Source organism: Myotis brandtii, unplaced genomic scaffold (genome assembly GCF_000412655.1).
Source record: "Myotis brandtii unplaced genomic scaffold, ASM41265v1 scaffold343, whole genome shotgun sequence".
NCBI lineage: Eukaryota > Metazoa > Chordata > Mammalia > Chiroptera > Vespertilionidae > Myotis > Myotis brandtii.
In genome coordinates this window covers 2,153,777-2,166,276 of record NW_005363209.1, presented here as the reverse complement: position 1 = coordinate 2,166,276, position 12,500 = coordinate 2,153,777, and the positions used below count along the sequence as shown (strand labels likewise).

The 12,500-nt window shown below is 40.2% G+C and overlaps 1 protein-coding gene across 3 annotated transcripts in view; it reads left to right on the top strand.

Moving 5' to 3' along the window:
- KLHL32 (kelch-like family member 32) overlaps positions 1-12,500 on the top strand; it is a 203,056-nt gene that overhangs the window by 155,654 nt on the left and 34,902 nt on the right. For 2 of the 3 annotated variants that reach the window (XM_005871470.2, XM_005871469.2), the window contains exon 7: positions 10,000-10,726. In XM_005871470.2, coding sequence (XP_005871532.1) covers positions 10,000-10,726 — 727 coding nt within the window. The remainder of the gene's footprint in view (positions 1-9,999; positions 10,727-12,500) is intronic. The other variant, XM_014543932.1, reaches the window with a different exon arrangement.

The following is a 12,500-nucleotide window of genomic DNA, read 5'->3' as shown; positions in this document are numbered from 1 at the left end:
TTGCTTTAAAAAAATGCTACTTGTTTTTGAATGGTCAGGAGAGGCATGACGCGAGCGTTTAGTCTCACCTGAAGAGGCTCCAGAAATGAATTAAGTCACTGAATCCAGTTACTGTTTTTATCTGGCACCAGTGCTGTTTTATAAGCCACAGTGATGTTTAAAATGTGTACTTAAAAACAAATGGTGATGGAAGGAGATTTGACTTTAGGTGGCAAACACACAATACAATATGCAGATGATGTATTGTAGAATTGTATACATGAAACCTATATAACTTTATTAACCAATGTCACCCAATAAATTCAATAAAAAAAGTCCCCAATTTGGTATTACACAGTTAAACCGAGAGAATTAGGAGAATTCAGTGATCATATTTAGAAAGTTAGTCCATTTTGATTAAAAATTAGTTACAACACATTCTTCACCACACCAGACCAAGAATGTTTATTTTTGTCTACTGCATGAACAGCATGGATAAAATAACCCTCAGGAATACTTACTAAAATTATTGATTAGTTATGTCTTGTTTTGTTTAAGTATTGGGAGTAAAAAGTAATTAGGAGAGAAATGTGTCAGTCAACTCAATCAGTATTGTTTTTGGGGTATTTAGAAAGTAGTGTGAATTTTCATTTTAATATTAACATGTCTTATATGTGACAATGAGTGATTTTATTTTATAGATTTAGTATGCTTGCAAATTAATGGTACTCAAGCAAGGACTGCTTTTTCTTAAAGGAAATATAACTATTAGTTCAAATTGTTTTTTAGTATAAGCCTAGGTTCCTGCCTTCCCCCAATCTGTTCTACCCTTTATATCTAACTGTGGAAAACTAATGTCCAGAATGAAGGACTTTCTTACGTCCTCTCAAATCCTCCACCTCACACCCACCTCGGTGCTCTCACCTGATGCTCTCACCGAGGTTGTATCCCTCAGCAGTGATGTCCCCTCAGAAGGTCCCACACTTCGCCTCCTGGCATGTGCTAGCCTTTCTGCTCCCAAAGGACTCATTGTTTCCCAGTTATTTACATGATGATGAAATTAAGTTAGAGAATGCAGTGTGAAATATTCTGTTTGTTTAAACATCATAGCCAGGCTGAAATTCACATAGTGACTGAAGGTTGGCATCATGTTTATGTGTATTCTCTGCAACTTACTGCGGATATAAGCCCTGCTCCCCACCCCCAGCCCACCAGCTCCATCCCTTGGTAGCAGAGTCTGGCCCCTGACAATGTTTAGCCACGTGCTTCATTTAGCAGGCTCCCCACTCCAAGCTCTGCACTCCGAAGCTATAAATTAATGTTTAAAGTGGCCTTTGAGGATTCTTTTCTTTTTTATTTGGAGGCTGCCAACATCAAACCTTCAATGCAGCTTAGATACTTCCTGGACATCCAAATTAATCACCGTCCCCTTGTGTGAAGAGTTCGACTTTCTCTGTGTCTGTGGCCTTAGGCAGCTGCTTGAGCCCGTGAGGTCCTTTTGGTCACTAAAAGTTTAATTTCAGGAGGGAGTATGTGTGTGGCGAACCTGCTATTGGTTCATTATTATTGAATTAGTTCATAAAGAAATAGTCAAGAGCTTGATGCTCTCAGGATGCTCCAGGGCATGTTTACAAATTAAACAGCTTTTTAAAAAACCATAACATTTATAAATGTACCAGCAATATTTAAAAGACCTGTGAGGGAATTGGTAACATAGAAAGATGGGTTTAGCATGTATCTGAAAATCTGCCTACAATAGGCTGAAACTTCCAAATTTGCAGGATTTTTCTTTCCCCAATTCCATATTCCATAAGTATATTTTACAGGAATACATTAAGACCATCGAGGTCAAGAGTAAGCCTTGAGTTTTATGAACTGAATTGAATGGCAAGTAAGAATATGTGTTCTTATTAGAATCTTCTTTCTCATCAAGTAAGTTCCTGATACATAATAGACACTCATTAAAAAATTGAGAAATAAGTGAATGAAAAAACTAAAATAAAAGATTCATAGTCACTTTTTATTTGTCCTCCTAAATACCTGGAGTTTAAATGTAGCAGGCCTCAGGGTGGTTACTGTGATTCCTCCAGTCCTATATGTTTGTCCCTGTCTATGGGAAAGAGACACCCTTGGCTGCAAGGGCTCTTGCTTTCAGTGCTCTGCAGTATGCATTTAAAAAATATGAATAAAGATGATTATTAGGCAAATATTTTGTTCTTTCAATTCTTAATTAAAAATAATTTCAAACAAAAAGTTGCAGTAATAAAAAAGAGTACAGAGAAACCCATATAATTTTCAAATTACCTCATTTGCTTTATCATATGTCCTCTCTCTCTAGATATTTATTTATAGATAGATAGATAGATAGATATAGATATAATGTGTGTGTGTGTGTATATATATATATAGTAGGAGCATATATACAGGATATAGTATTGATATATATATAGTAGCAGAGAGAGCGAAGGGGAGGGCACTTTTTTCTGAGCCATTTGAGAATAAGTTGTATACATCAAGTTTTGTTTTGTTTTTAGATCTCTTAAAAAAACCTCATAACTGCTCCTCTTCATGGACATCTGTAGTAAAACACGAAGGATTTATACAATCTGAAGAGAAACCAGAGTATTATCAGACACACATTTTATTCTGAAGATAAAAATAAGAACATTTGTCTGTCTCCCAACTTTATAAAGTTTTAAATGAACAATGAAAGAACATATGTTATTATCATATCTGCTAAGCTGAACATTCTTTTAAAAATCTGTCAGGTCGTTTTTTCTGATAGAACATGAACCTGGGGCCTCATCAGATTTGATTCTACTGAAATGTATTTCTTAGAGGAAAAACAGCCTAGGTGTCTGACATAAGTCTGTAGTCAGCTATAATGGTTAATGTGCAACCTCCCTTCAAAAATCTGTTTTACAAGCAGAATGTTGACACGATTTTAATTATAGCACTCAAGTGAGCACTGATATAATTTTTAATATTCCTCCATGGTAACGTTTCCATTGTTCTGGTGGAGGAAAATGCTCTGGTCCTGAGTCCCTAGTTTCTGGTGCTTTTGGATTTTATAGGTATGTTGTCTTTTTGAGAATGTTATCTTTTTGAACAGAAAATTTTCATTTGGTCACAAAGAAGAGAATATGACTATAACATTTGGTGCATTTATTTATTAATATGATTTTTTCTCTCTATGGCAGTCATGATTCTGGTTTCATATGTCACTATCTGGACCTTGCATGACTCACCTTAAAGAGATGAGCTTCTGTGTAGTTTAACCCCTGCTCAATGGCCCTTGGGGAACTTTTCACATTTATCATCTGAAGAAGATGTGATAATAAAATGGTATATTGCTAAAGTTTTATGCTTCTGTTTATTAGAATTTAAGGCATTATAAAAATAATCTATAAAATAGTCAATGCAACTTCCCTTGAAGGGCGTATATTAGAAGATGGACAGTATGCTTGCCACCCTTTAGAAACAAAAAAATCCTGTCTAGGCATTGTCCCTCATTCTATTGAAGCGCACTTCTGTGGCTTCCCATTCCTTGCTGCCCAAGAGTTCTCTGACATGCCTGGCACTTTGGTGGAGGTTCAGGAATGCCAGGTCTCTGTTGGTTTGCTCTTGTGCCCTTCCTTTATCCCTTTCTGAAATTGTGGAATGCATGCTGCCTGATGGGCACTGAGGGGAGACTGGTGCCCTGGTTTATCTCAGTGGCATGACAGGACTGGCAAGGATATAGACATGTGTGCTCCTGCCACAGGGAGGGCTCAGTGTGCCCCTACAGCAAAACTATCTGCAACCAAGTTTTAAGTAGGAAAACAATTATAGCTACCCCTGGCTGAGAAGCAGAATAAGGCTGTGGGCAAAAATACCAGTCTTTGCTTATTCAGCTCTGGCTGAGAAGTTCTGTGAAATAGTTATTGCTTTCAGACAATGTTGTGAGCACTTTATCTTTTGTTAGTGTTGGTTATAAAGATTTGATCACTCATCTGATGAGAACTGCTTTGGTAAAGGGCATTTATAGATACAGTTGACACTTGTACATTGTGAAGCTTAGGGGCGCTGACCTCCCATGCAGTTGAAAATCCACATATAACTTTTGATGCCCCATAACTTATTTACAGTTTTCCCTTAGTACCCATGGGGGATTGGTTCCAGGTACCCCCAAGGATACCAAAATCTACAAATGCTCATGACCTTTACATAAAATGGCATTGAACAATGCATACAGTCGGCCCTCCACATCCATGGATTCCCAACCATGGATCAAAAGCCCTGTCTTGAGATGCTTGAACCAAATGTACTCTAAAGTTTCTTCTTGCCCTAGTATTTTATTATGTATTTGAGGGCTTAAAAGACTACAGTGGTTATTGCATTGCCAAGAATCTCAAGGAGAGGTGGCAGCACCAACTACCTGAGGGAGTAAAACAAGAATTGTATGTACACTGCATGCCGCCATGTGGAGTTGAGAGCTTATGAGGGCTTTATATAGGGAAGCTACAAAGATGAGATAATAAATTAGGAAACTGAAGCCTGTGCTAGATAAATAAAAATATATAAGAATTGATATTATTTGTTCAAGAGAAATATGAGAAATAGCCTAAGAATATCCTAGGAATTTTCAATGTATGCAACAAGTATTTATAGCCTACTATGTACCAGCCACTGTTCTCATTGAAGATCTGAGGATGAGATGAGTTGATGTACAAATAAGCTGTAGCAGATGCTTCTTTAGGAAGCAACAGTTCTCCACTAGGATAAGATCAACTAGATTGGGTCAGGCAGGGTGCTTGGGTGATGCCCTGTGGTCCTTGGAGATGACAGTCCCCTGTGTTTCAGATGGTTAAGGAAACATCTTGCCTAATGGTCATCTTTCCTAAGTACTCTTTATTGTGTCCTCCAGACTGAATCCTTTCTTTCTTTCCCACTCTTGCTGGCTTGTCACCAAAAAGTGGGAGATAAGACTTCCACTGAATGCTCCATTTCCCTCCCAGTCAAAATATGCCAGAGTGTAGGGTGATGGGGATGTCATCATACCAGAATAAGTAAGGTGAATAGGATTTCAACCTTCCCTGAGAACATAACCATCAAAATACACTACAAAGCGAACTGTGTCTTTGGATTCTATGATGCCCCAATGATGAATCAGCCTTCTGCTTACGGTAGTCTCTAAACCCCTTAAATGGGCTCCAGCATTCCCTCCGCCACCTTGCCTGTACTATTTATTATGTATTTGAGGGCTTAAAAGACTACAGTGGTAGACTCTAAACTCCTTAAATGGGCTCCAGCATTCCCTCTGCCACCTTGCCTGTACTTGTAATGCAGCATGGCAAGCAATAGGGAGTGCTAGGTGGGGTTCACAGTGGAGAAGTGATTTTGACGTAGCCCATTGTTTTAAATTTTTTGACAGTGCTTTCATTATTTGGATAAATAAGAGTTATCCATGGTTTCAGTGTTTTTTCTCTTTTACACTTTCAAGAAAGTAAGAACAGTACAATAACGCTATTACATTTATTTATCCATTATTGTAAAAGCAAAACTGCATGGAGTGATCATATGACTTGCCTTGTGCTATCAGAATCAGCTGTTGAGTTATAGACCTTATAGAACCAAGGCCTCAAAATATGCTGTCTTACCCATAGTAGGATCTTACCCACATCTTACTATGTAGGAAATATGCTGTGTTACCCATAATAATAAGCTATAAGTATCCTGTATCTTTACTAAAGCATCCTACTTAGACTTTATTGATTTAAACCTTCTTAAATTGGAAACAACATACTTAATTTAGTCTAATAAAGCAGCAATTTGCTAATTCATGAATGGGAGGAAAACTATCTAAAACTTTCCTGTTCAAAGGGTGGTCCATGTCCCAGAGCATACACATCAACTGGAGACAGTTAGAAATGCAGACTCCCGATCCCCTCCACCTTCACCTATTGAATTAGAACCTACATTTTGACCAGAAACCCCAGGTAATTCTTGCACATTTTAAGTGTGAGAAGCACTGGATTTAAATCTATATATATAGAAGCCTAAGCGACCAGCTGACTGGCTGACCGGCGGTAGCTATGATCTTCACTGACCACCAGGAGACAGACGCTCAACACAGGAGAAGTCGAGCGACAGCAACTTTGCAGAGTGCCCTCTTGCACTCTGGGACCCCTCGGGGAATGTCAGACTGCCGGTTTCAGCCCGATCCCCGCAGGCCAGGTCCAGGGACCCCACCAGTGCATGAATCTGTGCACCAGGCCTCTAGTTTATAAATAATACTATGTCCAGATGAGATTGTTTTGAAGCTGGGGGCAAAATAGTTCATTGTAATTCATATTTACCTTTGATCTGGAGAAAAGGTAAACCCAGGTATGAATGACTTGTGTAGTGGATAAATAAGAGTTATCCATGGTTTCAGTGTTTTTTTCTCTTTTACACTTTCAAGAAAGTAAAAACAGTACAATAACACTATTACATTTATTTATCGATTATTGTAAAAGCAAAACTGCATGGAGTGATCATAATACTTGCCTTGTGCTATCAGAATCAGCTGTTGAGTTATAGACCTTATAGAACCAAGGTCTCAAAATATGCTGTCTTACCCATAGTAAGATCTTACCCACATCTTACTATATAGGAAATATGTTGTGTTACCCATAATAATAAGCTATAAGTATCCTGTATTTTTACTAAAGCATCCTACTTAGACTTTATTGATTTAAACCTTCTTAAATTGGAACCCAAGAATAACCTAGAAAAGCAGGACTTGGATTTTGAATCCTATTTTCCAGTAGTGACCGCCTAGGAAGCTTCCAGATCAACTTGCCAGTCTGTGTCTTTGGTATATTACTGGTGAGGTTCTTTCCCATTAAAGCTGTGGTTCTTAACCTTCTGGCCCTTTAAATACAGTTCCTCATGTTGTGACCCAACCATAAAATTATTTTCGTTGCTACTTCATAACTGTAATGTTGCTACTGTTATGAATCATAATGTAAATATCTAATATGCAGGATGGTCTTAGGCAACCCCTGTGAAAGGGTCATTCGACCACCACAGGGGTCGCGACCCACAGGTTGAGAACCGCTGCATTAGAGCAAGGGTGGGGAATGTCTGGCCCTACCATGGCATTAAGGGTGAATTAATTTAAATGTTTGGCCAAATACAGCAGGCTAATTTTTAAGTTGATGACTTTGTATGGCCTGCAAATGATGTTATAAATACCCAAATGGCCCTGGACAGAAAAAAAGGCTCCCCACCCCTGCCCTAGAGCATCTCATCCTCACACCATAGGAGTTAGGGACTGTTACCAGGCCATTTACAGGTGAGGAGCTGGGACATGCAGGCCTTCGGAGAGAAGCAACCGGAGACATGGAGTAAGGCCAGATCAGGAAGGGCCCTGGGCCTAGCTGGTTTGGCTCAGTGGATAGAGCATCGGCCCATGGACTGAAGGATCGCAGGTTCCATTCCTAGTTAAGTGCACATACCTCCGTTGCAGGTTCTATCCCTGGCCCTAATCAGGGTATGTGCAGGAAGCAACCAATCAATGTGTCTCTCTCTCTCTGTCTCTCTCCTTCCCTCTCACTCTGTCTAAATATTAATGGAAAAATATCCTCAGGTGAGGATTAACAACAACAAAATAGTTGTCATCTCTCCCTCACTCTAGTCCCATTTCTCAAAGAGAGTACTAATACTACTTTTAACTACTTCTGTTTTTATATCTTTCAGTGCTTTTTTTAAAACTTAAATAAAATATTTATGAATCATCTATCTATATAATAAAAACCCAGTGGTCATAAAGACCAGTCACCAGAAGGCTGTGTGTGCGGCGAGGCGCCCGCAGGTGGGTGGGGCTGCATGCGCAGTGAGGTGTGTACGGGTGGGCGGGGACTTGACTCGGGGTCCCACAGCGTGCTGGGACTTGGGGGAGTCCCCCGGCACCTGTGGGACTTGGGGGTCCCAGGTCTCACGCAATTTACCGCGGGTCTGGGTCTCACGCGAGTTTGCGTGCTGGGTCACTAGTCTATATTATAAAAGGCCAGTGGCTGTAACGCTGTAACGCTGTAACAACCAAACGATCGGTCACCAGGAGGTGCATTGATGGGTCTCACAGCGTGGCAGGTCTCAGTCTCGCCGGCACGGTGGATCTAGGGCTGTGGTTCTCAACCTTCTGGCCCTTTAAATACAGTTCCTCATGTTGTGACCCAACCATAAAATTATTTTCGTTGCTACTTCATAACTGTAATGTTGCTACTGTTATGAATCGTAATGTAAATATCTGATATGCAGGATGGTCTTAGGCGACCCCTGTGAAAGGGTCGTTTGACCGCCAAAGGGGTCGCGACCCACAGGTTGAAAACCACTGATCTAGTGTTTTGGAGAGTTTAGTGATCCTTGTTACGAGGACAGAAAGCAAGTAAAAAAAAAATTATTCAGTATTCTAATTCATTACTTTACTTCTTTAAAAAATTGATTTCAGAGAGGAAAGGAGAGAGAGAGATAGAAACATCAATGATGAGAGAGAATATTTGATGGTCTTCCTCCTGCACGCCCCCAACTCAGGATCTAACCCACAACCCGAGCATGTGCCCTAACTGGGAATTGAACCTTGACCTCCTGGTTCATAGGTTGATGTGCATATGATGATAAGCCACACCAGCTGGGCCATTACTTTACTTTTTCATGCTGTTCCTTCAGATCCACATTTGTATTGCCTGGGAGATTGAGTTTAATATAGGTGCTGCACAGAATTGTTCATATCAAATATAGTGACTGGAGATATTAGATATACTTCTTTATGCTAATGTGTGGACAAGTTTGCCAAACTTAAATATTAACTCACATTAATTAAATTTCTTTGGGTGCTCCATAACATGAATTAGTGTTTTGCTGATGGTATTTTCTAAACTATTGTTCAGTTTTGTTATTTATGGCTTAATGCACCTACTTTAGTTTAAGACATTATCTGTAGCCATAAGTTCTTACAACTTTTTTTTCCTGAAAGTGATCTGGGCCTAAATAACAAGGTTAGGATTACATTGTGCTATGTTGTTCATAATACAAAGATAATCTCTTCTATATCCTGTTTCTGGGGGAAAGGCTCTAACAAATTGCCAATATCTTACATGGGCAAATAACAACTGTCTTGAAGATGAAAACTAATTGAAAAAAAAATTTAAATTGATAGATTTCAATCTTCCTTTTTCTTCTCTTGCTTCCTGACTGATATACTAACCAAAGGGGCAGGGGAAAAAGTCCTTTTCCTTTCTAAATCATTCTACTAGTGTCATATTGATTTTCTCTCAAGTATACCCTGTGGTCTCAGATGATCACATATTTTCTTACATTACTTACATTGATACAGCACCTTGACTCATGGGCTGACATACATTGCTTGAACTGTGATGGCACCACTCACCATTGACATTTCCTGGGGGTGGGGTGTATCAGGCCTCTTTTGCATGAAATGTAAGGGAACAGTCTGCCTCACCACAGTATTTTTATTCTTTGAAAAGTGATTATTGCCCGGCTGGTATGGCTCAGTGGTTGACTGTCGACCTATGAACCAGGAGATCATGTTTGATTCCCAGCCAGGGCACATGCACGGGCTGCAGGCTCGATCCCCAGTGGGAGGCAGCCAATCAGTGATTCTCTCTCATCATTGATGTTTCTATCTCTCCCTCTCCTTTCTCCCTTCCTCTCTGAAATCAATAAAAATATTTTTTAAAATAAAATAAAAAGTGATTATTGTTCACTCCAAGTGATAGCTTAAAGTCCCCATTACTGTTGCTTAACATTGTTTCTAACGCCTACAACAATGTCTTGAGTTCTTTTATGTTGTTTTGTGGGGGAGGAGGGGGGTTGCTGATGCAGGGGGAGAAAATTCTCAACAGGTATCAAAATATGATTTGTAAGAAAAAAATGTTAAGTGTCTGAAAGAATACACAGTGGCCTTCTGTATGCCCTTGTTTAGGCTCTCTTTCTTACCTTTGTATTGCCCTCTCCCCTCCCCTCCCTCTGTTTCAGCTAGCCGTGAGGTGGTTGGAACACAACTGCCATTACCAGTACATGGATGAGCTCCTGCAGTATATCCGCTTTGGCCTGATGGATGTGGATACTCTCCATACAGTTGCCCTGTCCCACCCCCTCGTCCAGGCAAGTGAGACTGCAACAGCTCTTGTCAATGAGGCCCTGGAATACCACCAGAGCATCTATGCACAGCCCGTGTGGCAGACCTGCAGGACCAAACCAAGGTTCCAGTCAGACACTCTGTATATCATTGGTGGGAAAAAGCGCGAGGTCTGTAAAGTCAAGGAACTTCGGTACTTCAATCCTGTTGATCAGGAGAACGCTCTCATAGCTGCCATTGCCAACTGGAGTGAGCTGGCCCCCATGCCTGTGGGAAGGAGCCACCACTGTGTGGCCGTCATGGGGGACTTTCTGTTTGTGGCAGGAGGGGAAGTGGAGCACGCGACTGGCCGGACGTGTGCTGTGAGGACTGCCTGTCGCTATGACCCCCGCAGTAATTCCTGGGCAGAGATAGCACCCATGAAAAACTGTCGGGAGCATTTTGTGCTGGGGGCCATGGATGAATACCTCTATGCAGTTGGGGGCAGAAATGAGCTGCGCCAGGTTCTGCCTACAGTTGAGAGATATTGCCCCAAGAAGAACAAGTGGACTTTTGTGCAGTCCTTTGACAGATCGCTTTCATGTCACGCTGGCTACGTGGCGGATGGTCTTCTCTGGATATCAGGTAGAAAATGCCTCATATGTTGGATTTGTCAAAAAACACTTTCATTGTGGGATAAATTTAAAAGCTTTGGTAGTGTGGCCATGTCTAATTGGATGAATGAGCCAAAACTGCCATTTTGGCTAATTAACATTCATTGATTACCTACTCTATATAGAATTATGACTTTCTGAGTGATTAGTGAAGTAAAAATTCAAGATGGAAATTAAGAGCCCATCACACCTCTTTTTTGACCAAACCTTCTGTTGTTTAGATTGTCAGCTTTTGATATTCATGGATTGTATTGCACACCTTTGCTTTTACCTTTACCCTGGGCTGCCTGACTATGAGTCTTTCATCAAAGCCAGGGCAGGCAAAATAAAAGCCCAGGAAACCCATTTTGATGGGTATAGCAATGGGTATCCAGGTAAGAGGATTGCTGTGCATTGAGGGAAGGGATTGAAGCTATTGGCTAAAATAATGTTTTATATTACCTGTGTAGTGACTCATGGCATCCTAATCCTTCATTCCTAATTAGTCTTCCATTCTTTCTGATCATTTGGCAGGCATTATTATTTTAGTTTCCTTTTTTCATCATTTTTTAAAAAGCCTTTTGATGATGGAAAAAGTAGAGAGGCTAGTATCATGAACTTCATGTACCCATGAGCCTAGCTCCAGCAGTTATTCACTCGCTTCCACTCTTGTTTCATCCACATCCACATACTTCTTCAAATTCCCCAGGGCTGCCTTTTCACTTGTGCAGAAGGAGTCATCGGGGCATATGTATTAACATCCCAGTATCAACCTGTGTTTCCAGTTTTATTATTGCAGCAGTTCTCAACCTGTGGGTCGTGACCCCTTTGGCGGTCAAATGACCCTTTCACAGGGGTCGCCTAAGACCATCCTGCATATCAGATATTTACATTACGATTCATAACAGTAGCAACATTATAGTTATGAAGTAGCAACAAAAATAATTTTATGGTTGGGTCACAACATGAGGAACTGTATTTAAAGGGCCAGAAGGTTGAGAACCACTGTATTATTGAAAAGACCTAAAATGTTCTCCTTTGGAAGGTTTGTCTATTGGGAAAGAAAGTTGTATCTTCTCTTAGTTGGAGGATACTCAAGCACTTAAGCCCTGACATGATGTTAAACCACCCAAATAGAACTTGTTGAATTTCTATGTCAAGGTCAAAGAGGAAAATCAAATACTGTAGTCTTTAATTAATGACATCAATCGGGTCTGTGACTTTAAGCAAAATGACATATAAGGAAACCTATTTTACCATGGGTGGTTGATATAAACAAGAGTTAAGTTCCTATGGCATCTCAACTACATTCTAACAAAGTGACATTGAACGAAATGATGTTATTTGAGGACCTGCTGTACTAAGAGTAATTCTGAGATGTTTGCAGGGAGAAGAAACACTCATTTTTAAGTACACCTGTGAATGCTTCTCAGCTTCCTTCAACAGTCTTCCCTAGTGATTTAACTTCTGCTCTGACAACATTTTCCCTTGCATTTAAACTAAATTTGTTTGGACTCTGCCCATTTTTCCCTTCTGCTGTCCTCAGTAACCAAGGAGAAAGCCACAGTCTTGCTTTTCGTGAGTAGTGCCTCAGTTATTTGCAATTTACCAATTTTCATTGAAGAACCCAGTTCATGTCAGGGCTTAAGTGCTTGGTAATGAATGAATGAAGCTGAGATTATGACTAAAGAAGAGGATAATGAGGTGGACCCAACAATTACTGATCCTATATACCAAACAAACATTAGATATAAGTGTACATGTTT